The following is a 24,497-nucleotide window of genomic DNA, read 5'->3' on the forward strand; positions in this document are numbered from 1 at the left end:
AGATTTCATGTTGAGAAAATAAATGAATAGAAATGTAGAATTTTCATGAATGAAGATTGGAATGGTGCTTACTAAAACAATTATTAATTGTATTGAAGAGTATCGGAAAGTACATTCAATATAATCGATATATCCAATATATAATTTATCCATAATATATAAAATATGCAATATACAATGTCAATATATCCAATGTAATAAATATGAGAATCTAATGGAATAAATTTCGTTTATTTATAACGAAACTTGCTTCTGTAGTGAATTAGAATTATAGTTGGATATCATGCGGGAAGAGTTTAATTAGCAGAAAACTAGCTCTCTAATCCAACAATACGTTGCCATTGCATGTTAATTCACAAGTTTCAAAGACGAGATTATTATACATCGAACATTGTTGAAACTCTGATTAAAGTTAGAACATCTCCAGATGAACTAATAATGTCCTTTAAATATTCAAATCTCGATTCGATTTAATATGAGACTTTTCGTGTTACAGGGAAACTCTAACATCTATTCTACGTTATATCGTACATACGTATATCAAACTCATAGTTCAACAAAGTAACGCTATAAAGTAAGGGAAACGAAGTATCCACTACTTTTATTTAAGAGTGTCATATATCCTTTATTAAATAATTTACAACGCTGAATCGGGGTCAATAAAAATTGTCAATATTTTCTTCGTAATTCTATTTGTATTTCCTCCAAGGTCTTCCCTTCGGTCTCTGGCACGTATCGATAAATTAGTAACCATATAAGTAAAGTAATCACAGCGAACACCAATATTGGCATGTACGTTCCGTACGATTCTTGAAGCACCTACGAATAAGGCGAAATAATTATTCGAGTTTGCACGAGTCTATTACATGCACGTAAGTTATGCGGATACACGACGATGATCTTCTCTGGTATGCAATAACGAAGGAAAAAAAATGTCGTTAGAAAAATATTTTATACATTCTTCGTCGCTTTTGCGTTCCATCGATGCGTTACGAAACGCGTGTTTTTAGATTATGGAATTACAGTTCGTTACAGAAATATCATTCGCGTGTTTCATATTTGTACTAGGTACGTATAAGCATTCACGTACTTGACACATATTTTCTTTTGAAAAAAATTATATCATTACTGCAATATAAAGTGATAAATATTTATTAATGATAGATTTATAATTAATAAAATAATTTTTACGTACAATATATACAATATATAACGTAGTGGAATATTTCTATGACCAACGGTATCTCTCGCTCGATAAACGTTTCAATTTTGCTATTGTGTTTGAAATACCGAAAGTGTAAAAACCGATTACTATTCGGAACAAATAGCTACTGATATGGGATTTTTACCAATTACATATCTCGGGAACCTCGGGAAAATAAAACTAAACGAGGATAATATTTAGTTTACATTCAAGATTCTGTCATACGCTAATAAAGAGAACCGATAAAGTAAAAATAAAGAAGCTGGTTAATGTTTTGTTTCCATATAAATTTACATTCCATAGTGATAAAAAGACGCTTCTACCGCGAAAATAGAGATAAACATAAAAATGGAAGGATAATATTTAATCTACACCAATATCTTCTTCCATTCGTAACGAACAAAGATATTCTCGTCCTATTTGCAAAAAGAAAAAAAGAAAAATGAGAATTGCAAAACAATCGCAAAATAAAAACATTTCTATCTTGTTGTAAAAAAAGAGAGAAGAATGATATTTGATATGTACAATTATACAGTGTATCTCGTCGAAATTGAATATCTACGTTACTTCTTCAATTATCGAAGATAGAAAAAAGCAATTAAAAGTTTATATGGTTTCAAGAACTGAATTTGATATTGTACAATACAAAAAATAGATGTTGATATGTAAAAAATGTTAATAATCTTAAAATAGCTATTTTTTTATCGTTAACAAGTATATTTTAAAATCGTGTAAACCTCCTAATCATTTCTTCCTCTCGCTTCTTTTTCCCTTAATTTAAACGTTTCGTTCATACGTGAAATCCTATACTCCGTTAATGAATAAGAAAAAGCATCCCGACTCTATTTCCAAGAAAACATACACTTGAAGAGAAACGCCATCATGTTCGATCAATACCGGACAATTTTATTCTCAAGGCAACCCAAAGTCTTTACTCAAATCGAATCAAAAATCCATCACCTGATCGCCGTTTCAATGATTAAGCAACGATGATTGTCATATCTCTGAAATACCTACCTGATAGAATTTTACCATGGTAGTGGTAGCGATGGCGTAATAGACTGAGCAGAATATGGCGGCGGGTACCTTCACGTCTATGTGAAAGATCTCGCCTACGTAGGCCAGCGGGATCGGGTTCAGCGCGAGTCCGTATCCAAGCACATAAATCACAAGGAACACGCTGGGTATCCATCGTAGCTTGGAGACGTCGTGGTCGCTCGTCAGGAGCCCGAAGAAGATTCCCATCATCGTCAAGGACACCACACAGATGGGCGTCGAGATCAGCAACAGCAATCTCTTGCCGGCCATCCTCACCAGCAACACGCACACGCTTCCAGCTAATACAATTGCACATCCAGTGATCACGATGCTAATATTCGTTGCGACCTCGAAGCCAGCTTCCTCGAATATGAACGATTGATAAGCGAGCAAAGGAGCCGCCCCCGTTAACGTCAACGCGCTCATGACAATCACAGCGATACGAAAAGCACGACGATTCTCACGCCTAGTGAACATCTCCTGCAATGATCTTCCCAACGTTCTATCGGGGCTGTGATCTTCGGTCGCCACGATCCGTTTGATTTCTTCCAGTTCCTCCATCACGTCGTCCTTTCCTAACGCCCATTTCAACGTCCTCTCCGCGGATATTAGTTTGTTCTTCTTCGTGAGGAACACGGAGCTTTCCGGTAACCAGACAAACGTCAAGAGAAATATTAAGGGTATCGAGACCGAGATCATGGACATCGTGAAACGAGACACCCATAAGCCGATCGCGTACGCTAGCATCATCCCCGTGTTTAGAAGCACAGCCATCAGAGTACCTGGACGACAAGTTTGCTTATCTTTTGGATCATCTAAGAGATCGGTTTATTTTATGAGATTCGGACAGTGTTAAGGGATTTGGGAGATTAATCGTGGTTACACTGTTGGCTTTAGGTTTAGATTTTAGGAACAGGAGTGATGGTTGTTTGGGAGGATCAAAATTTTTGATTAATGGTACAAAAGATTGGTCTCTCTTTGGTTAACCGTACAATCAATGGTATAAGAATTCTGTACAAACGATCATCGTATAATGCGATGTTTGTACGGGTTCTATGAAATTCTCTTTTTTCGCTATTGGAAATATTTAGATCTTAGAAGATTATAATCTTCTTGGAAATATTTAGCGTTATTGATAAGGTTAACGGGCAGTACAGAACCGAAAATAGAATTTTGTATTGTTAATAACAAATAAATACTCATCACGTAATACATGTATATTATTACTATAGTAATGCTTGTGTAATAATATTTGTATAACACGACCCTTAATAACGTGAGGCCAATTAACCTTATTATTCGAAGTTTACCTATGCTAATATATTAAAGTTCTATGTAATCTTGAATACATTATACGTCGAAAAGAAGCTTTGAAATTTCATAACGATGTACCTAAACATCGAATCAAAGGGATAAGGAGTGAATTGAATGTGATAAAACTAAAAGTATATATCATTAAATATAGTCTATAATTTCATTGGAAATAATGTTAAGGAAGACGCAATTCACCGTAAAATATTTATGACGTACAGTTCGAGTCTTTCGTTGAATATTACTGATAATGTTATTTATTATATACTACTTTCTGATGTAACTTTTTCATACCAATGGTAGATTGTTTTAACGTAACATCTTTAAAAGTCATGCTTTTACTTATAATTTAATATCGAAATAACTTAATGAAAGAATAATCGTAGATAAACAACAAAAGATAGAAAACACAATAGATTGCAAGATACATATGAAATGACCGATTTCAGAAATTTCTAAAGTTTTTCACAATTTAATAGTTGAATATGTCATAACGTTTCGTTTCAACGCTTGAAACCAGACGAATGCGATATAACAGGTGTTTGCAGGTTTATCATCAACCGTTTTATTATAATAAAAATTATAAAATAGAAGATTGAGCGTGTGCAAGTAATGGACCGACATTTTCTGTCATAAATATAGCAACGGCTATCTTGAATTAAGATTATACCATGATTCGTGCGATTTTCAATGAAATTATAAACGTCGAACGTTTCAATAAAAATTCGACTATTACGTCTGTGACGATCTCATACTATATAAGTAAAAAATAAAAAAATAAAAATTAGTACTACCTAACGGTCCACGGGTCTTTTTGCTGCTAACTTCGCCCAAGTACATAGGCATCACAGCGTACGTTATCCCACATCCAATGCCAGCAAGTATTCTACCAAAGTAAAGCTGTGGAACAGTGGCTGCCAAACCGATTAAAATCCAGCTGGCAATCTTTGGTATCGTGGCGAACAATAGCGTTCCTTTGCGACCGATCCTGTCCATCAAAAGAAACGGTACGATTGAACCGAGACCAACTCCGACGTACATCAAGTTCACTATCCAAACCACTTTGTCGCTGGATACTTTCACAGGATCGTCCTGCTCGAATTTTGGTATAATAGGAGTGCTCCATCCTTCGTTCAATCCACTATCGATGATCAGAAGGTTGCCTATGCGACGATGAATAATTTGAAAATATTCAGCCGCTTCTTTTTTCAATCGATTCTCCTATTCGGGTCAATGATTTACGATGCTGGTTTGATTTTTGATCAAGTACTACTTACAAACGATTCCAATAAACATCTGTCGTAATATTCCACGCTCCATGGTTGTCATTGAGCCTTCAGATTTTATAGTCGGACGGTTTGAAAGTTGAAGAACGAGAGAATTATTGGAGTTGTGCAGTCTGTTTCATTGGTTTGCGAGGTAAATATGCTGTGGAACTTTTAGAATTAATTTTGTTAGGATAGAGATTACTTAAAATCTTTGATTAAATAAATTTCTTTAAATCCGCGCTTAGAAATCGATATCGTAATAGTAAGTTATCAGTAAAAATTTCAAGCTTCTGAAAAACTATATTCGTTTCTATAGACTCCTGAATTATTATAATATTATTGTTACTATAAGAACTCTAGTAAAGAATTCAATGTCTCTCTTATCGGGAAAATATTTAAATATTTGAGATATTTAGATAAGAAAATGGGTTTCATTATGATTCAAACAATGAGTGTAATTGGGGGCGGAAAATGATCTCAAGTATTTCTAAGGGATTGATGATAGTTTCAGGACCAGAAGTCTTGTAGAAAAATATGTCCTTATAGAATCCCACTATGCCAGCAATTTTATGTCGAGAAGCAAGAATAAGTGAGCATACTCAGTTAATCCATAGATAGAGAAAAATAGAGTCATTCGATTATTATATTAGTATTTCCAATATTATATTAGTTTTCAATTTTTTCAAACAGGACACAAAAAGGTTTTAAATAATTAAGGTAACTGTAGCGATCGAACTTTAACAAGCTTAGTTTCAAAAAGATTACAAGAGCAATTACACTTCAGACTCAAAGTTAAATTGATTCTCAAAAATTATTTTCATATTAAGTTCTTCGAATTTATGCTTGTGGAATATTCAGTGGCATAGAAATTTGAGAATATTCAGCCCTAAAATCAAAACGATCGACATTATCTACTATTTCGATATCTTAATACTTTCACGCGGGTTGATCTCGGTCGTTGGCGATTATAATAGCGTACAAACATTTGCAACAAAATTATCGCAAGATGTCACAAAATAGACGCATGTCTAGATGTTAAAAAAATATAGTAATATTTTAAGAAACAGAAAATAGAATTCCGCAGAAAGATTAAGCTTTCACACAACAAATCATGTAGCGATCCAAATCCCATTGACGTGACAATGTTAAAATTTGTTGCCAAAAGATTTCTTTCCTTTCTATATTTTCTACAACTTCCACCAATATTATTCAATTCGAAATCGTTTTCAAACAGTTGATCCGGCCAAGTTCTGTCATACGAGGAAATCTTGGTCCTCCGTGGAACGCGGTGAACAGTCGTAAACAGGTAGTACGTGTCGGAACAGCGCGGCGATTCCGGTTTAGCTCGCAGCAGAGATAACGGAAATAAAGCCAACTAAGATACTAACAGGATCCCGTGATACGTATCCCGTAGCCAGGGCTGCAATAAGGCCGCGCTTGCGAGCATGGAAACGGCTTTGCACGCTTGTCCTCCCCCGTTTCGAGCCAGTTGTTTTCGCTTTGTAACCTTCGATCCTCTGTTACGAGTCGACGCTTTATGGCCGACGTGCCATTAGGACACGGGAAACGCGGTTCTCACCCTAAATCCTTCACGACTCGAATTTATCACCGTTGCTGCTTATTTTCTCGGTTTACTTTTCATTTACCTACTTTTACCGTGTTAATTCAATTAATCATTATCGTCTCGATTCAATTAAGGAGAGACGTAATTCGGACAAGAAGGGAACGAGAAAAATTAGGTTCTTTTAAAGATATACTTGGAAGAATAACGAGCTTAGAGCTTTGACGTGATTAACGCAAAATAAGAATTTCTAAGTTTCGATATAATCGATTGTTTAGTATAGCAACGATAATATCTACTGTAAAAATGAATCAATGCTTTTGTGCAATACAATTTTGTACATCACAATTTTGTGAACGATAAGTGGTCGAAATAATACGGGAATTAATCTGTGAGGAAATGAGTCTCGCTGTAATAGACGCGATACGTACGATACAGTGTTACATTATTTAAAGATAAATTAAAGACTGTAAATAATATTTGCGAGCGATGAATATTCCAAATAGTGCAAGAAGTAATTTGTGAAACTTGTAAGGACGAAAGAAGTCACATTTGTACATTTTTTAAAAGAGTAAAAATTCTATCAACATAATATTGTCGAAACGAATGAAACTGTGAACAATAACAATAATAATAATAATCGAATGATACGGTTTATAAGAATTTTGAGACATCAAACATTTATCATGTCATGTCAACATTTAACATGTCAATATAGAAAGATTTATACATACTCTTGTTGACTCTAATCAAATATTATTTGTGTTCAAGTCTAATAATGATCCATATTTAAAACACTTAATCCACAGGATGTTGAATGATACGTAATAGTAGCAGCATTATCACAAACTCGAATAGTATTCCACAGTGTTTAACGCGTTGACATTCGTCAGGATTTACGCTCATCTCGTCAATGTAACTTCGAGATAACTGTATTATGCGTTTACGACTTCAAATAACTTGATATAACTGCGTTATTTAATCTCATCTCGGAAGCCGTTATGCGACAAAAGCATGCAATAAAGACGAGCTTCTCTCTCAAGCTGATGTTCTTGCATACAACACGATCATTACGTGCCACGTGACTTTATACGACATTATCTTTACACACTGTGTCAGCGACGATTATCGTCAAACCGATTATCGTTGTACGTACAAGTATGCACGTCGATAACTTATCACTTTTGTAAATGCGGCAAGATAATGAAAAAGAAAATCGTACCGTCATATGGCAAACAGTTTTTATCCTGTAATTTATTAATTTACCTCGACAGTTCGACCACAGTTGCATACAAAATTCGCATAAAATTCACTTACGCCCGCACGCTAGGCGCGTTTTGAAACTCCGTTACGTCGTAGACTGGGGCTTTATGACCGACGTTATGGTACATCTGTTATCAAGGGATGAAAACTAAATGAGTTGAGTCGTTTAATACGTTCAGCGCCTACGGCGTAAATCCGAGTTGGCACGTACTTTTAGATTATGCGATTACGCGTATTATGTGTAACATCGATTTAAACGTAAGATGTAAATCAAAAAGTTATAATAATTCACATTAGATATATATGTACAATTTTCGGATCTAGAAACAATTGTTGCGCATGAAATTTAGTTCTTTTGCCTATTGGTTTATTCCTAATGTCGGTTCTTAATATTCAGACACTATAGTGTGTGGAATATTATTATTGTATCGCTGTATACATTTATTTCTAATAATTAACTAGTTGATTATTTTTTAAATATATTAAACAACATCGCTGACATTCATCCCTGTCGACGATCATTCCTATTGGTCAATAATACAATCATTCTATTATATTACATATTATCAACATGATCGTCGATTCCTCGTGTTTCAGGCGCTTTCAATATTCTGAATAATATTCTGAATTCATTTCGATATTGCGTTTCGATTACTGGGCCGAGAAGGAGACTTTATTACGCGTTTGCTCGTACGTTCACAAACATTTAAATCTTGGATCTGTCCATTTGTCATTTCTTTTGCTTGACAACGCAGTCTCGTCGTTGTTTATTCTATTATTCCGTCTGTTATTATTATCACGTGAATTCTGTCCATTATCATTGTCGCACAATTAAATCATAATTGCGATAATTATGGCGCGCCGCCGCGTCCGAGCGTCGTTCACTTATCGGTGAATTTCCATGGTGAAGGGATTATTGTGCTTTCATCGTGTATGGAAGAACAATAATCTATTTATTTTTCAAAACATATTCTGGTTTTCAATAAACTTTCTCTCTCTTCTTCTTATTTATATATTTGTATCTTTATTTTTAGTTACCAGACTGTGAATGCTTATACATTTATGTGAAATTTGAAGATATAAAAATTGCGTATAATATGCCAGAATGCGTAAAATATTGAAATGAAAGTTCCTATTGTAATATTTATCAGGTGAAAGAAATTACTGGTGAGACTCCATATTTGTTCTTAATATTAATAAAAATATGAAGCTGCGTAATAACGCACAGTTTATTAATTACTATGAGTCGAAGAATTTTACAAAATCGTATCAGCTTAGAACCGATAATTTAGACTTTTTATTTCGTTTCATTTTTATCGATTTTCGAGGATATGTGAAAATTCACAGGATTATGATAAAAAACCGATATTTAATTGGACCTACGACACGTTTCTTACTTACAGCTGAACAAAGGGCGCACGAAAAAAATATCTAGTTATGATAATAAGCGCATTGACGCGTCATCGTTACGCAATTTTTATAGAAAACGGATATAATTATACCGATTCGTAACACGGATAATGTATCTTCCTGTTGTTGCATAATGGCAAACTGTTAGCAATGTGAGTTTGAACAGATGATCTAGACGGTGTTTTCCAAGAATCTTGTTATAGTATCTATCCTTCGTTGTTACATAAACTGTAATAGAGTTTTCAAAATATGAAAATTTATTATTCCTAAACATTGTGTGTTTAATTTATTTCAGTAAGATTTACTATTAACTTTTTCTAAGAGAATTCTTCCCACCTTACGAATGTTTATATTCGGTAAATACAATCTATTCCTTCAGATTATTTACACATAGGTAATATGTATGTATATTTGTGGGAAAAAATCCATCTTTACGATTACGAGCCTGTAATTAAAGTCTGCAATCATTTTCTTTAATCGAGATGCGTTTAAATTTGAATTCTTCTTCAAATAGGATAATCGAGCGTCTTTTATCATTGTAATTGCTATCGACATTGCTAATAGCGTATATTGATTTATATGCATGTACAAAAAAGTTCCACGAAAATTAATTTCTACTTTTGTTCGTATAATATAGGAATAATTAAATGCTCTGTCCGTCCTCTTTCTCTTTTCCGACTATTTACATACAGCAGATTTCTTCTATTTACTTGTAACTTCAGAAGGCCAGACGCTGCAGAAGAACCGGAATCAAATTGAGCAGACACAATTATACATACAAAGATAGAGCGAGAGTCAAAAATGTGAATGACAAAAATATTTTTTAACAAAATTTTATATACACACACAATAAAAAAATATGTTATGTAAATTAAAAATTCATTAGGAAAGCATAAAGTATGCAGTAATAGAAATTAATAGGAAAGAACATAGGTAAGAGTCTGTAAGTAAATCAGTATCACAGGAACTTCATTTTTATAAGGTGTATATTCACTTTTCCTCATTGTATACGTACAGTACAATAGTCGTATGCACAGAATGTACAATTTATTACGTTTATACAATTATTTCTTTGACACATTTGTTCACACAGTAGCGTTGGAAAGATATGGAGATATAAAAGAATCGATTGAACAGATATAAAGTATGTAGGAATACAAATTAATAGCAAAAAAGACATAAGTAAGAACAGGTAAATCAATATTATACAAATCATATTTTTGTACTTTGACTCTCGCTCTATGTATAGTATAAATGTATAGAATATATATATTTATATATATTTATATTACATTTACATAGTTATCTTTTCTCTAAACATTTGTTCAAACATCTATACGATACAATACTTGATACTAAAATAAGAGGAAGCGGATATACTCAGTTAACAGTTACAACAGTTGCAGTGTTGCAGATTAATCTCGATATTTTAGGAACGATTCGCATAAGCACAAATAATCCGCGTTTTATCCTCCGCATTTCACAAAATAACCTATACCTTTTTTCCCTGCCGGCAGAAATCTCCGTCCCTCTTTCCCGCTGGAAAAATGCAATCCTAAAAGATTGTATTTTTCCGAGGAAGTTTCTACCGTCTTCGTAGCTCCTATATAATTTACGACGCTGTTTTTCCAACGGTGAATATTTAGCGCACGAAAGAAAATTCAGCGCAGACGAATGCACGAATTATTTATCCAGAGTTATCTTCGCGCGTAGAAAAGTGTACGGTTGTCGATTAATAAATCGGGCAATCGAAGTTATATCCGAGCCTCGGATGCATCTTGTGTTTTCGTTGTCGTTGTCGGTCCCGAGTAATTTTCATTCGCACGTTTCACCAACAACGAACTCTCTCGAGTCTGGCTTCCCTTTCGCTTTTCATCGCCGTTGAAAACCATAAACCATAAACGTTGGAAACTCGATGCTCTAAGTCAGTCGAGTCTCAACTATTTCGATCAGGCGTTTTACGAGTGAAACATATGCTTGTCTACATGAAGAATGAAATGTTTGAGAGTTCTTTTCGTATTTTGCAATCTATAACACACTACTATGTATTGCGTACCGCAACATGTATGTTGGAATCGAAGAAAAGCATCGAAAATGGATATAACGTACGAAGTCTGTGTTCGTATTTGTCTACCTTTAATTTAAGTTCTCTTATTGAACATTATTTTTGATTAATTTAAAAGATTATCGCTGAATCCATTTCCAAAATTGCACCCTACGTATATGTACGTTAAAATTGTTTTGCTCGTGTAAGTACATAGATTTATCGCGTCCCTAGATTGCTAAAATACATGTAGATGTATGAATTTCAATCATAATTTTTCAAAATATGACCAAAAATTGTATCGATGACTATAATACACACTCAGATATTTTATTTGTTATTTTTAATTGATTAATACCATGTATATCGAGTATCTTGGATAGCTTTATGATTAGAAGAAGAACATTTTCTGTGAAAGCTTGAGCAAACGAAATTTTGAAACCCTTTTAGTGTTTCTTTCTTAGCTTCATTATTAACAAATTTTATTGCATCCTACCACTAAATTAAAAGAGCAATTGTGCATCAAGTGGACTAAAATCACGCGCACATCCATAAAGAATAAGTCAATGGTATATTTACGAAACGAAATTAAAAATTAAATTATATTATATTTTTCTAGAATTAAATTAATTTCGAAATTATACTATTTTTAAAATCATATTAGGAATTTATCTTAATGAACATTTTCCTTTAAAGTTAACAAGCATTAGATGAATTATGGACGAGGCTATAAATGGAAAGAAATATTATTATTGCAAGAGGAAAAATCTGATGTATCTACTAGTTTATGATATATACCTATTATGGTTATGAAATATGGTAAGAAACTTTGTCGATGATTTATTTAAAATATCATGTTCCATTTTCCGAACGTTCCAAGTAAATTGTTTCCACGTACATGAAACCTACGTGTATCTTGTTATGGTAGCAAACTTTTCGTTGAGTATGGTATGGATACATGGGGAAATTTGATACGGTATGCAAACCTTAAATTACCTTCGTTATTCGTTCATTCGTTACATGGATTTTCGCGGAGTTCGTCGCGTGTAAAAGCACGGTTCAATTCTGGAAAACACGATCACCGTGATATTTACGGTCATTCCTTTATTACCTGTATGGTGGATTATGTTACGAGAGATTCTCTTCTATGATATATTCAACGACCTTCAGCTCTTGTAATTTAATATCACTGATTTTACATAAATTTAATTAGAATAGATACAGAATTTTTCAAAGTATTGAATTTCGTAACAATTTAAAAATAAGATTGAAGGCATTTTAAACATGATATGTATTCATAAAGGTAGTTCTAATAAAAAGAAAAGATAATTGAAGATTCTTAAAGTGAAAATCACTAAAGGAATAAAGAAGATGAGGTTTCTTTGGAACAGTTGAATTTATTCAACAAGATAAATTCTAAGACAGGTTTAAAGGCATCTTAATTAAGAAATATGCTTCTTCGAAGGCTATTTTTAATACAAAGAACGACAAAACGATAAGAAAGATACCATCGCTAATAATAATAATAATAACTAAAAGATCCCACTACGTCTTTATCGCAAGGTTTAATAATCGAATTAAGTCACCAGAAAGAAACACGTTGTTTAACCTACATTGCGCGAAAAATGTGCAATGATTGATTGGAAAACCACAGAGAATTAACGACAAAGATGAAAGCAACGCGGTTACCGTTTCGCGGTGTTGTGACGAGTAATCACGAAATCGCAATTAGTTAAATGTAACCGGGATTCGCGGTTCCAATTACGTCACTGTGATCAGTGTAACGATAACTCGTCGATCGAGAGTGATCACGACAAGTTGGATTTCATCGATAACAAAAACGCTGATTCGCAACGGTATAAATAACAAAGTCCGATTACCGATGCTGACAACAATAGTCACTGTCTTTCGACCTCGAAGTATCTATTATTCTATCTTGGTATTTCATTAGCTCCTTTTTACGGTCGTCGATTTCGTAAAATCACTCGACTTAAAACAATAGATGAAACTCAATGATTTCGATAATGTGGTAGTGTTCACGATTTCTGCATTGTCATTTAACACATTTGTATTCTCCTCGATTGTTGAAATCTAATTTCATCGATAGGATAAATTACCTTTGTCGATAGTACAACGAGCAATAACGCTACACTGGTGTGCCATGTAAGTTAGTGCACAATTTTTCGAGTGTTTATTGTCCTCAACTTTTCACTTTTCAAACTTTTAATCATCTAATTTCTCTGCACACAGAATATATTTTGCTGATTCTTTACGTAAAAGTCTTTGTAGCATTTATTTCTTTGGATTTTATTATTCTTGAAAAATTAATTTCGAACAAAATCTTGCGTTGCACTATTATTTGTGCAATGTTTCGGACATTTCCTAGATCTATTTTCCTAGATTTATTTTATAGAAATAAACAAATGTTTTCTTTTTTGATTCTTGAAAAAATATATAGAGGCGAGTGGGGCATAATGGAACGGTTAGATAAATTTGGATTGTAATAATAAAAAATCGAAAGGCGATAAAAGCATAGGGTTTCAATAGGAGGTTTAAGTAAGCCTTAGATTATTATTAAAGAAAGAAAATAATATTTAGGAAAGTTTAGAAATATTCGCTTCGTTCAAGTGGTAGATTTAAAAAGTGCAAAATCTTTATTCCTATGAATTCAAAATTATTTATTTATGTAATATATGTCAATATATATATATATATAAACCTATGTTTTAGTTTTATTATTTCACGAACAAAGATCATAAATAAATACGTCATCTTCTTACTCAGCGTCGGTACAAGCCTCATGGGCCCACCCTTGACATTTCACGAATCGTGTCAATTTTCTGGGAAACTAGGACAGCAATTACAATTTTATTTCACGATCTACTAATTGCAAGAAAGAATAATAAGTGCCAGGAAACATTTCTAATAAAAATGTTCCCTTTTGCCTCAGACGAGGGAACTTAATAAACATTTGATATTTACACTTCAACGTGATATAAAGAACCAGTGATATAAAACGTTAAAATACAACGTAAGGACTATAGAATTCAATGTTGCATTTATTGTTCGAAATTTTCAAAATACAAGTTTTAAAAGATGGTAGAGATAGCAACACAAAATCGAAATATCCACACCAAAAATTTCTCCAAGTCTGTCAGTCAAGAAATAACGTGTGCACTGGTCGATGGTCGATCACGAACTATTGTGAGGACGTTCAATCGGTTCATGTCACACGACAACAATTCCTTCGTATCTCTTATCTAAGAGAAACATTGACGTTCAATTTTATTCATCTACTCCGTTATACCTTATTTTCCCGTATAACGTATTTTATATTTAGCATATCGTATATTTAACTGCGTTAGTTAGTCGTTGTTTGTTACTCGAATCCTTTATATATCATTCCAATGAAAACACACATAGCCTAACTATTTCACTCGAAGCTTACGTTAAAGGTTAACTATTTTCTTGTGGAATGTTAGAAAATCATCAACAGCCATTAAATTAGCGCAAGAGGTAACATATGAATTCTTACGGCATTACCTATTTCGTCACTGTGCATATGTACAGGCAGTGACACATGGTGATAATTGCATGAAGTGTTAGTAAACCCGCATAGAGAAAAATTGTAACTAATTTTTATCACAGTTCCATTATGTATTTGAAAGCAAGTAATATCGACCTTGCTAAGTTTTCTAGCACAGAATAAGACTGAGAAAATCGAAGGTCTTTGTTCGTTAAGACCATAACCCAAGTGTTTATGGCTCAATGAATTACTTGATAACATTATCTGTCATTTATGCAATGGGTAAGCACGCGTACCGCTAATTGAGCTTTTACGATTGTAACAACACTGCCGACCTTTGTGAACAGACTACTAGATCGATTTTATCCTTTTGAAGCTTCCGAATTCTTTTTGCTAAAAATATTATTTGCTAGAAGCCCGATGGTTAAAAAGTCGAGTTTTATTTAATTGTATAAATTGTCTATCATAGGATCAAATAATATCATTAAAATTAACAAGCATTTGGTTAATAAAAAAAATAGACATTTTCAGACATTTACTGTTTATAATAAAAATGCATTGCGTGAAATTGGAAACAAAACATGACCTGTACACATTGTTTTGCTATCAAGAAAAACAAAGGATTCTGGTTAATTGGATAATTGTCATCTTTAGAACACAGGAATTAAAAATAACAATACGTCGAATAGTTCTACTATTGTAAAGACTATGATTCATATAAGATTATGAAAGTGGTTAGTGAGATCAAGTTACAAGATATACAATCTCGATAGTAACTGAAACAGGTTAAAGTCGTAATGAAAATTATCAAGATTCAAGGTCAAGTGGGATAAGTGTTGGATACTTTCCAATTACGTCTGCACGCAGAGCACTTTCTCTGTATCCGTATTTTATAATACATTCAATATATGTACACTATAACGTTATCAACTTAATAAATAGTTTAATGAAATAGATATTTAATTACGGATCACCCTGTGGTGTGGTTGTGTAAACAGAGACTCTATATATGTACTTTCAATATTATACATACATGATCAAAGCAATAGCACACGCTTTTATTGAACCGAATCGTCAATTTTTTTAATATACTCGAAAGTTTGTTCATGCGGAATATTTTTTTGTTTATAAACTGTCTGACAACTTCCAATGAAACCATTCAACCCTGAACTTGGCTCGTTAGATTATCAATGATCACAATAATTTCGATTATATTGGAATTAGATCGATTAATATTAATTTGTAGTTTATATTAAATGCAGCTTATACGAATTAATTTGAATTTGTAGTTTATACTATTATATTTAATTGTTATTAGAATCGTAGTCTATATCGTTATATATATATTGTAGACTATATCACGTGAAACGCAGAATACATATTACAGGATACGATAGAAATTAAAATTAAAATGAAGTATTCTAATATTAATGAATATAACACAAACTGTCGTGATTCGACTGTAATCCAACGATCTCAATTAAGTGAAGTCATTATATTGTACATATACTCTGTGTATTTGATACAACACTACGTAAACAAGACATCTCGCGGTTAATTACCAACGTTCTATTCATACGATATTTGTAAACCGCATCGAAACGTAGAAATCAAATTACCCTGTTAAAACGTGGTTAAATCCAAGGTCACTCGGGACACTTTTTCTTAGAAAGTCTGATGATTCCAAGCAAAGTATCTTCTCCTTTTCCATAAACTTCCTTTCACTTGAGATTCTGAAGTTTCGATCGCCGCGCACAATTTTTCTCAAAAAACTCAACCGTTTCTAATAAATGCAAACGGAAAGAAAATTGAATAAAGAAAGAATTTTCTTCTTCACTTGTTGCCAGTCTTGCACCTTCTTGTTCCCAATGGCTCAATGATTTCTTCCGTCAAAAAGATGGAAGCACGCGATCGACACGCGCGCGGATCTCAGGAAGCGATCGAACGCCGTCGACGCGAGTCAGCGCCGATCTCATTCTCGAAGACGACGAAGGAGGAAACTGAACTCGGCAACGATACGTAGACGCCTAGACACGTAAAACTCACGGCTCGATTTTGTTCCAATCCCACTCTCGTCCGCTTTTATAAACTGTGACGACACGCTTCAACGCGGTTAATTATTTTCCTGTTCTTTCCCACAACATAAACGTAAAAGGCATACTTAGACTTGACATTTTGGATATGCGTCGCGGCTAATTAATAGAGAAGATTGAAATGTGAGGATCGTCTTTGTCTGTCTCGTTTCTTGCAACATATCGCTTTTCATAATACGTTTTTCATTAACTCGACGAAACAATAACATACTCTATTTACGTTGATACGTTTGTGATTTCTCCTGTTTCCGGATCCGGAAAAACACGAATATGTCATCTGACAGACATCGAGAAAATCTAAAATGTAAAATTTGTTTAATTGTAATGTTGGCTTTACACGACAATAATTAAAATTTATTTAATTATAACGTTGCGTTTACGCGTGTTATTGTATTACTCGATCCTTAATGGGTTAAAGAATCGTCTTTTCTGACTGCGAGTCGATCACGACGAAAGTTGAAATCGATCAGGATTGAAGAGCGCAACGAGAAAGAAGGAACCGAGGTAAACCATCAAGTTCGCGGTTTCACGAGGATTTTCCTCGTTGGTTGATTTAAAAGAAAAGTCGTTTTCCACTCGAGAGCCCCGCGGTCAGTTCCATGGACTTGGCCTGCATCGTTCTTCCTCCCGTGAGTTTAATTGCGAGTAATGCGGGTGCCGATCGCGTGGAAATAGAGATAAAAACCGATTACTCGAAATCGGGAATTCCCTGGGAATTCTTGCATTCGTTTGTTTATTCTGAAGAGAAACACTTTTGTAATTATAATTAGTCTATTGAACATTGAAAGTTGAGATCTCGGAATTAATACTTGGAATTCCACACATGTACATCCGGTAATCCGATATGAAGAATCGTAATTGTAATTGTAGAAGCTGCGTGGAATGATCTGCGGATGCAGAGAATCGTCGAGCGACGAGTGCTTGAACATCGACAGTGAGTGAAAGAAAACGAAATAGCGATTTCCATGAATATGCGCGAATAGCGTGAAGATTTAGGCTTATGACCCACGTGTAAAATATTTGAGATTGCAGTAGAAAAAATTGTATAATATGTGACGTGAGACAGATACCAGAGAAACGTAAGAGAATCGTCAGTGAATCTTTAGCAAGTGGTAGAATCGTCAATGAGTCAATGATTGCAGAGTGATTGCAGGATCGTCAAAAAATTGATGAATGAATTTATAAAAAAATATAATATATACGTAAATATATATGAATGAATATTTAACAAGTATAGCCAGCGATGTACTATAACATGTAATACAATATATATGTTTATTTCGCTTGATCTACATATATTTACAATAAATATAACTCGTATTAACGAAGAAAATGGCTAATAACAAGCAAAAAGGAACGATATAAAATTATTGAACCAGCTTTTACGCTATTGATTCAATGCTGCAGCCAATTAACCAAATACCCAGAGATTTTGAAGCTTACTGTCCCTGTATAGGATTATTCCAAACATAAACCTCATACGACAATTCATTTTGCCAAATTTATTGAACCGCAATAAAACGCACTAAAGGAAGAAATTCGATAATATCCGATCCATTCGAATCTCGCACGACGTTACGCATAACGATGTTTCTAATTGATCCAATTGAACGCATGTTCTCGCACGTTTTCATTAAAAACATCGAGGCATTGTTAAACAAACGATTCCGTTCGAGCAAAAGTTATTAAAGCTCGAACACCCGTGCAATTTTACTATCGATATAAAATGGGAAATACGAACATCGAATATGGGAATCGTTGTTACATGTTTTCCCTGTGTTGATTGATTTCCTCTCGTTTCCCTTGCGCTTCTACTATATATTTCCAACGATATGATAGTCAAACAACTGGCCAGCCTCGCTGTTATTTTAATTGAATTAATATTCCCATTATGATCGAATCACAACGCGCATCATTCATTTCCGGCTATTATTTAACGCGCTTCTGCATCCAGGAAAAAAAGATATTTACACAAGTTTCGCATGTAATTATACCGAAATGGTACAACGAAGCAGTGGGAGAAATAAACTTTTATTCGAATCGCGTATTTGATGTGGCAAATACGAAACACGTGTTTTTCCGTGTTTCTCCGTTTCGTTCGATGGAAATGCACACTTCTCTTCTGTTCACGGATGATGAAAAACCGTATTGATATCGATCTGAACGACTCTGTCGAAATAATCAGTCCAACAGATATTTAAACTCACTGTTTAATCCCGACAGATCAACGCCATTTGCCAGGCGAAATAAAATTGTCAGGGTATTAGTTTACGAAATTTGTACAACACACGGAGCACGAAGTATTTCTACATGGATCGCGAACGCTGTTTGTACTCTTTCTGATCCTTTCCAAACACGTTCCTTTGTCTTGAACAAAGCGAAGAGAAAAAGCGGACCGAGCGTAACCAAGGGTTCTCTAACTCGATGGCCTTGAACGCACCAATTCCTGACGGTTAGACCACGACACGAACGAGTTTCGTAAATTAGCAAACGTTCGAAACTTGCCGAAACCAGAAAAAAGTGGGAAATTTCTTACGACGTTTTTTTGGAAAGGAAATTTTTGGGATTTTTTGTATCGACAACTACGATAAGATTTTTACGTTGAAGATGCAAAGACTTGCAACGGTGTCGTAACCTTTAAAAAATTTGGTGATACAAGGACGATACCTGTCAAGACGAAAAGAAATGGGAAGCCTCGCCGAGTCAGAAGGCGGCTCCAATAAGAAAAAGCGAAACTCGTGACGCTAAACTGACCAAGCAGAAATGCATTTCCAAACACTCTGAGACAGCCTTTGAGACGTGGTTCTGTTGCTTTGGCAGGGTGAATGGGCATCCAAGTGGTATGTTTGACAATTGCGATAGCTGTAAAGAAATTTGTATAAATCGAGTCGCGGTTGTAGTGGAGATGAATGTTGATAGATATGTCCGGGAAATTCCTCTGTGATAAATTAATAAACGTATTTTGCGCGAATTGAGAATTCTGCGAAAAGGATTTGTTTGGACCAGATGGGAATTTAGGAAGCAAAGATTTTGTTTATTAAAATTTTTTTAGTTAGAAGTTATAAGGAATAGACTTTATCCTTCGAAGAATTTCTTAAAGACCTGGACATTTATACGGAAAAGAAATAAAGAAAAACAATTGCAAGAAATCCTACGAGCTAAGTAGGAATTTTGCGATAAGGAATTTATTTTTAAACGTTTTGTCTGCGTTAAATGTAAATGATTCATTGAAATGTTTTATCCAATTTTATATCATTATCTAATAAACGTGGAATATTTTAAACAATTGTTCAATATTAGCGTATAGGACGTGCTAGTCACGCGTCCGTGATAGCAATAAGTCACTAGTTTGCACGGAATAAGAGAAACGTGCAAATCAGTTTGATTGAGCAAGCTTGTCGTAAGTGAGATCGTGAATATTATTAAACACTCGATTAGATCGATTTATCGATTGTTGCACTGCATGTACTTAGATATATGCATATTAGTATCTCATTTGAATGGAAAAAATACGAAATGGGAACATTTCTGAAAGCTGTTAACTGCACGCGAGAATGTAACGATTCGCGATAATCTATGCTAATAAAATCGTTAAACATCTGAAAGTGAAATTTCAACGATATTGCATAAACAATTGGTAATCCCAGTTAAATTTGATATTTTATTCCGAGTAGGTCGCACTCATTAACCTGTTTTTGAAAGTTGTTCATAATTAAGCTGTATTTTCATATTTTACGGAATAACATAAACAATTAGATACTTTTGTTAAAAAGGTAAACTGGGAATATAATAATGTGCCCATTTTTAATTATTATACTGCATACTGTATAACGTGTTTTGTTCGTAGCAATTGCGATCGCAAAACTCGTAATTTTCTTTGTCGATGTTTAATTAAAACGTAAAATACACATTACAAGGAATACAGTTAAATCGAATATTATTTCTTCTATAGCGGATTAAAGTACTAAACATTGTCCCGAGCAACAAACTTACTTTTTCACATTATACAGTTTCCTCTTATACTCAAAATTATGTTATAACTCAAACAAATACACGCACATATTTTATATATACAGATTGAAAAAATACCATATCCATAAATCATATATTCACTAACTATAAATAATATATATATTTTAAGAAAAAAATTATACTGTCTTTCGAAGATGTCATTATAGACCTAATATAATAAACACAGTAAAATTCTCTTCCCAATGTATACAGTTAATAACTCTTATCATCATTTTGTAATTACCATTCATTCGTCCCTATGCTAACTACATTATATTAACAAATTCGCAGGATTATACCGCAATTAGGCGTAGAATCGCAAACAGTTAACCCGCCCCTAATTTACGACATTTACATATCCCAAATCGTTAATCCAGACCTATTACTCGGTAAACAGATAGTTGGAAAAAAAAACATTACACTAGACGCATAAAGGAGCAATAAATCTAGGCTAAAGCTTCCCAATTCACGTATACAATTTCCTGCTGTTACCTCTTTCTGTTAACATTGTAGCACTAATCGGGTAAGATCGCATCGTACAACGTTATGCAACCTGAAATCGAGGGTAAAGGGCGAACTGTAAAGGACGTCCGCCATACAAACAGACAGACAGAGAGAGAAAGACAGAGAGAGAGAGAGACAGAGAGAGAGAGAGACAGACAGACAGACAGAGAGAGAGACAGAGAGAGAGAAACCATTGCGTACAAAGGCCACGCGATGGTCCCTAAAGTATATTTACATTTGCATTCGGTAATTAAACCCCAGTGGGGTTTGCGCGATGGCCGTTCTTATCGTTCGATGGTGGAAGAAGAGCAATTGCTGGAAATCCTAAATAATTTAGCACAACGGGCGCGTGACCGAGTTATAACGAAACGGAAACCGGTAAGGCACGGAACGGTCACGAGGCAGGCAGTTGGTGATTAATAGTTTCGGTTGAACGACCGTTCCACTAGCTTCATTAAGTAATTAAATTCTCGCCCCCTTCGCAAGAGTTAACGTTTCGATCGCCTGCAAGGATTAGAGCGCTTTCGTGGTGATTCCTTCCTCGAGATCGTCCGTTTCATCCTAAACCATTTAATTATACACACGTGAATTTGTTCATATACAGACGGCCACGTTAATATTCCAATATCCTTTAAAACAAAATAACTTTCTTAAAATTGAATTTTTCTGAGCAGTTAAAAGGATTAGTTTATTGGATGATGTGTGAAAAAGATTTGGAAAAATTGAGATTGGTTGCAAGAAGAAAACAGTAAAGATCATGTTTGAGAATAATTGAAATCTAAGCTTGTAACGAAAATTTAAACAATACGGTTCGTAGATTCGTGTCAGTTATACACGTGTTGAAAATTTCATCGCACAGCAATGTAAGTTTCGTTTCGTTCGTAAATAATTCTGACAAGATTCTATTATACGTAATTAGTAAATTACCTACATATCATACTCGTGTAAGTTATCTGAAATTATTTTTCATGTAATAGGTAGAAAAAATCAGACAACTGACGATTAAATAATTTATACACCAAGGATTAATAACATTTACGTGAAACGTTCTTTTTTTTACTCTTTGCAATTACCGTGTTATAACTAAACCTGTCTTTTTCAAGACTATAATTGTAACCGTGTTTTAGGTTGAAAATTATTTATTCACTGTTAAAAATATTTAAAATTATTTCCCTTGCTCCATTCGTTAGTTTACAAGAAAATCGGAATAGATGTCTTCAAGAACTCTATAGAAAACAATTAATTTATTTTTTCTTGATCCATCTTATATGTGTGATAATTCATGTAAATATGGTATAATTTGAGAAATTTAAGACCATATAAGTGGCATTAAGAATAATTACTCGTTGGCCGAACGAATGTTGACAGTTTAAATCGATCGATAGACGATCATAGGGCGCGCTCCATTATTCGTATTATCTGGAATCAAGCATGAATAGAAGTAATAAAGAGTATTGGACGAAGCGTCGCGCCGGTTGTATAAGATTTAAAGGCAAATCTTGTGATTACACGCGATTGCCATCATTCGAAGGTAATCGGGTTAGAAACTCGTCGAGGAGATGTAATAATCAGTGAGAAAACATGGAAAACAATTTGCCTGTTGATTTATTAGTGGTAATCGAGCGGTATAATTGGTATTTAAATAATTTATTTCCCCATTATTGGTGAAAAGTAGAAACAATTTTCACATTGTAAATCACAAAGAATCAAAATGTATTATAAAAGTACTCCTTCCTGATCGACGTTATATAGTATATGTATGTAATATACGTATACGTATGTAAGATATACGATATGTAAAACGTAAAATGCAGATAAATTTCCAATAGTATGTTATAAATTACAATAAGTATTTTTATTAATTGTAATGATTACAGTAATTATTAATATCTGACACAGTGGCTTAAATACATCCGAATATTTTATCAAGTATTTTATTATAATTTCAATAGCAATGTTTTAGTATTCGTTGCAATCCCTCGGCATTGATAAATGTCAATTTATTAAACAATTATGCTACTTATTTACTGCCACGCGCTGAGAGAAATTTTCCAACCTTTGAACGTCGTAAGTCCGTACATTGACGCAAATATCGTGTACATGGCGAATTCGCGAAACTTTTAACTACGTCGTTGAAAATACGCGTAATCGTTAATATGGAGGTTGATGTATATGTTGATAGAGAGATATGATCATTATAGAGGAATTACGCCGTAACAAAATCGCGATATCAACGGCTTACGCAAATGGCGAAAGTAAGAGGAAAAACGTCGCCTTGAATGCGCGTAAGTATTCACCTGATTCGACCTTCGAGGCCAAATTATTTCCTCGAACCTACAGACAGTAATCTCGTGCAACACAATTGCATTTCAAGCATAGCGTGGCAACCGGTGTTGGTAAAACTGCGATTGTTTTTACATTTCGCGATTTTACATTTTCTTTGTCGAATAATTGCACGTCTTGCGTTCTGTCTAAAGTGATTGTTTTATGGATCGTCCAGGAAGAATATTAAAGTGACTTCGAAATAAATTAAACCGCAGTAAACCATTAAGTAATTCCATAAGCAACGTTGTCTCTTAGATCGTAGTTCGAATCTCTCAAGTAAAATCGAATCGACGAGTATCGGAATTAATAATTAGCAATTTGAAAGATTACAAATGCTAGTACAATGATACAGAAATGATCGATAATAATAAATAGAAAAAGGTTTTTCGTTTCATTGTAACAATGCTCGATGTAATACAACAGTTGGAGATTATTAGATCTACTCCATTTTCTATGTTTCATGCGAATAATAATTTTCATTTAGTTCAAGAAACACAACACAATAGAGCACATTAAAATCGAAATAGAATATTCTGCGCCGAGTTCTTCATTTTTCTTGTAGAGGAATCTAAAAATTATCAGATTTTTTTTTATTTTTTTTTATTTAATATTTCACATTTACAATTTGTCCAACTTGGACATTTGGTAGAATTTTTTAGCTGTAAAAATTATCGAAACATTGGATTAGAAAACAATAGATAATTCAATAGATACGATAATCTTTATCTTTTTTCATTTTTACAGTCACATATGTATATTATCTAGAGACTGATCTCATACATATCGTTTCTTCAGCATTGATAGCATTATGAAAACTAGTCATTTGTACTTATTCAATTTATCTTACAAGATTTCATTTTAACTATTAATAAAATAGTACGCGAACGTTGTAAGTAGCAATTATTATCAGTTACGCGCGAGATTATTGGGGGGGGGGGG

At 33.9% G+C, this 24,497-nt stretch overlaps 2 protein-coding genes across 5 annotated transcripts in view; both read right to left on the minus strand.

Moving 5' to 3' along the window:
- LOC100749550 (glutamate receptor 1) overlaps positions 1-24,497 on the minus strand; it is a 339,260-nt gene that overhangs the window by 71,306 nt on the left and 243,457 nt on the right. The gene's annotated exons all lie outside the window — the stretch shown is intronic.
- On the minus strand, positions 597-16,688 carry LOC100749666 (facilitated trehalose transporter Tret1-like). 3 transcript variants are annotated; one of them, XM_024365020.2, is made up of 6 exons: positions 16,481-16,688; positions 16,245-16,408; positions 4,831-4,989; positions 4,348-4,716; positions 2,222-3,024; positions 597-819 (listed from the first exon to the last, which is right to left on the minus strand). In XM_024365020.2, the coding sequence occupies exons 3-6, from the start codon at positions 4,880-4,882 to the stop codon at positions 670-672; spliced, it is 1,374 nt and encodes a 457-aa protein (XP_024220788.1). In that variant the 5' UTR covers positions 4,883-4,989; positions 16,245-16,408; positions 16,481-16,688; the 3' UTR covers positions 597-669. The 3 variants fall into 3 exon arrangements, with proteins under 3 accessions (XP_024220788.1, XP_033174731.1, XP_003486641.1); XM_033318840.1 differs by having other exon boundaries at positions 4,831-4,981; positions 16,245-16,688; XM_003486593.4 differs by having other exon boundaries at positions 16,245-16,688.

Source organism: Bombus impatiens, unplaced genomic scaffold (assembly GCF_000188095.3).
Source record: "Bombus impatiens unplaced genomic scaffold, BIMP_2.2 scf_0128, whole genome shotgun sequence".
Classification (NCBI taxonomy): Eukaryota; Metazoa; Arthropoda; class Insecta; order Hymenoptera; family Apidae; genus Bombus; species Bombus impatiens.

Excerpts from the sequence above, each read along its gene's own strand:
- LOC100749666 (XM_024365020.2), bottom strand. The coding sequence starts at position 4,882 with ATGACAACCATGGAGCGTGGAATATTACGACAGATGTTTATTGGAATC. Across the intron at positions 4,717-4,830 it reads GATGTTTATTGGAATCGTTT|GCAACCTTCTGATCATCGAT; the intron begins GTAAGTAGTACT and ends ATCGTCGCATAG. Across the intron at positions 820-2,221 it reads CCATGGTAAAATTCTATCAG|GTGCTTCAAGAATCGTACGG; the intron begins GTAGGTATTTCA and ends CCTTATTCGTAG.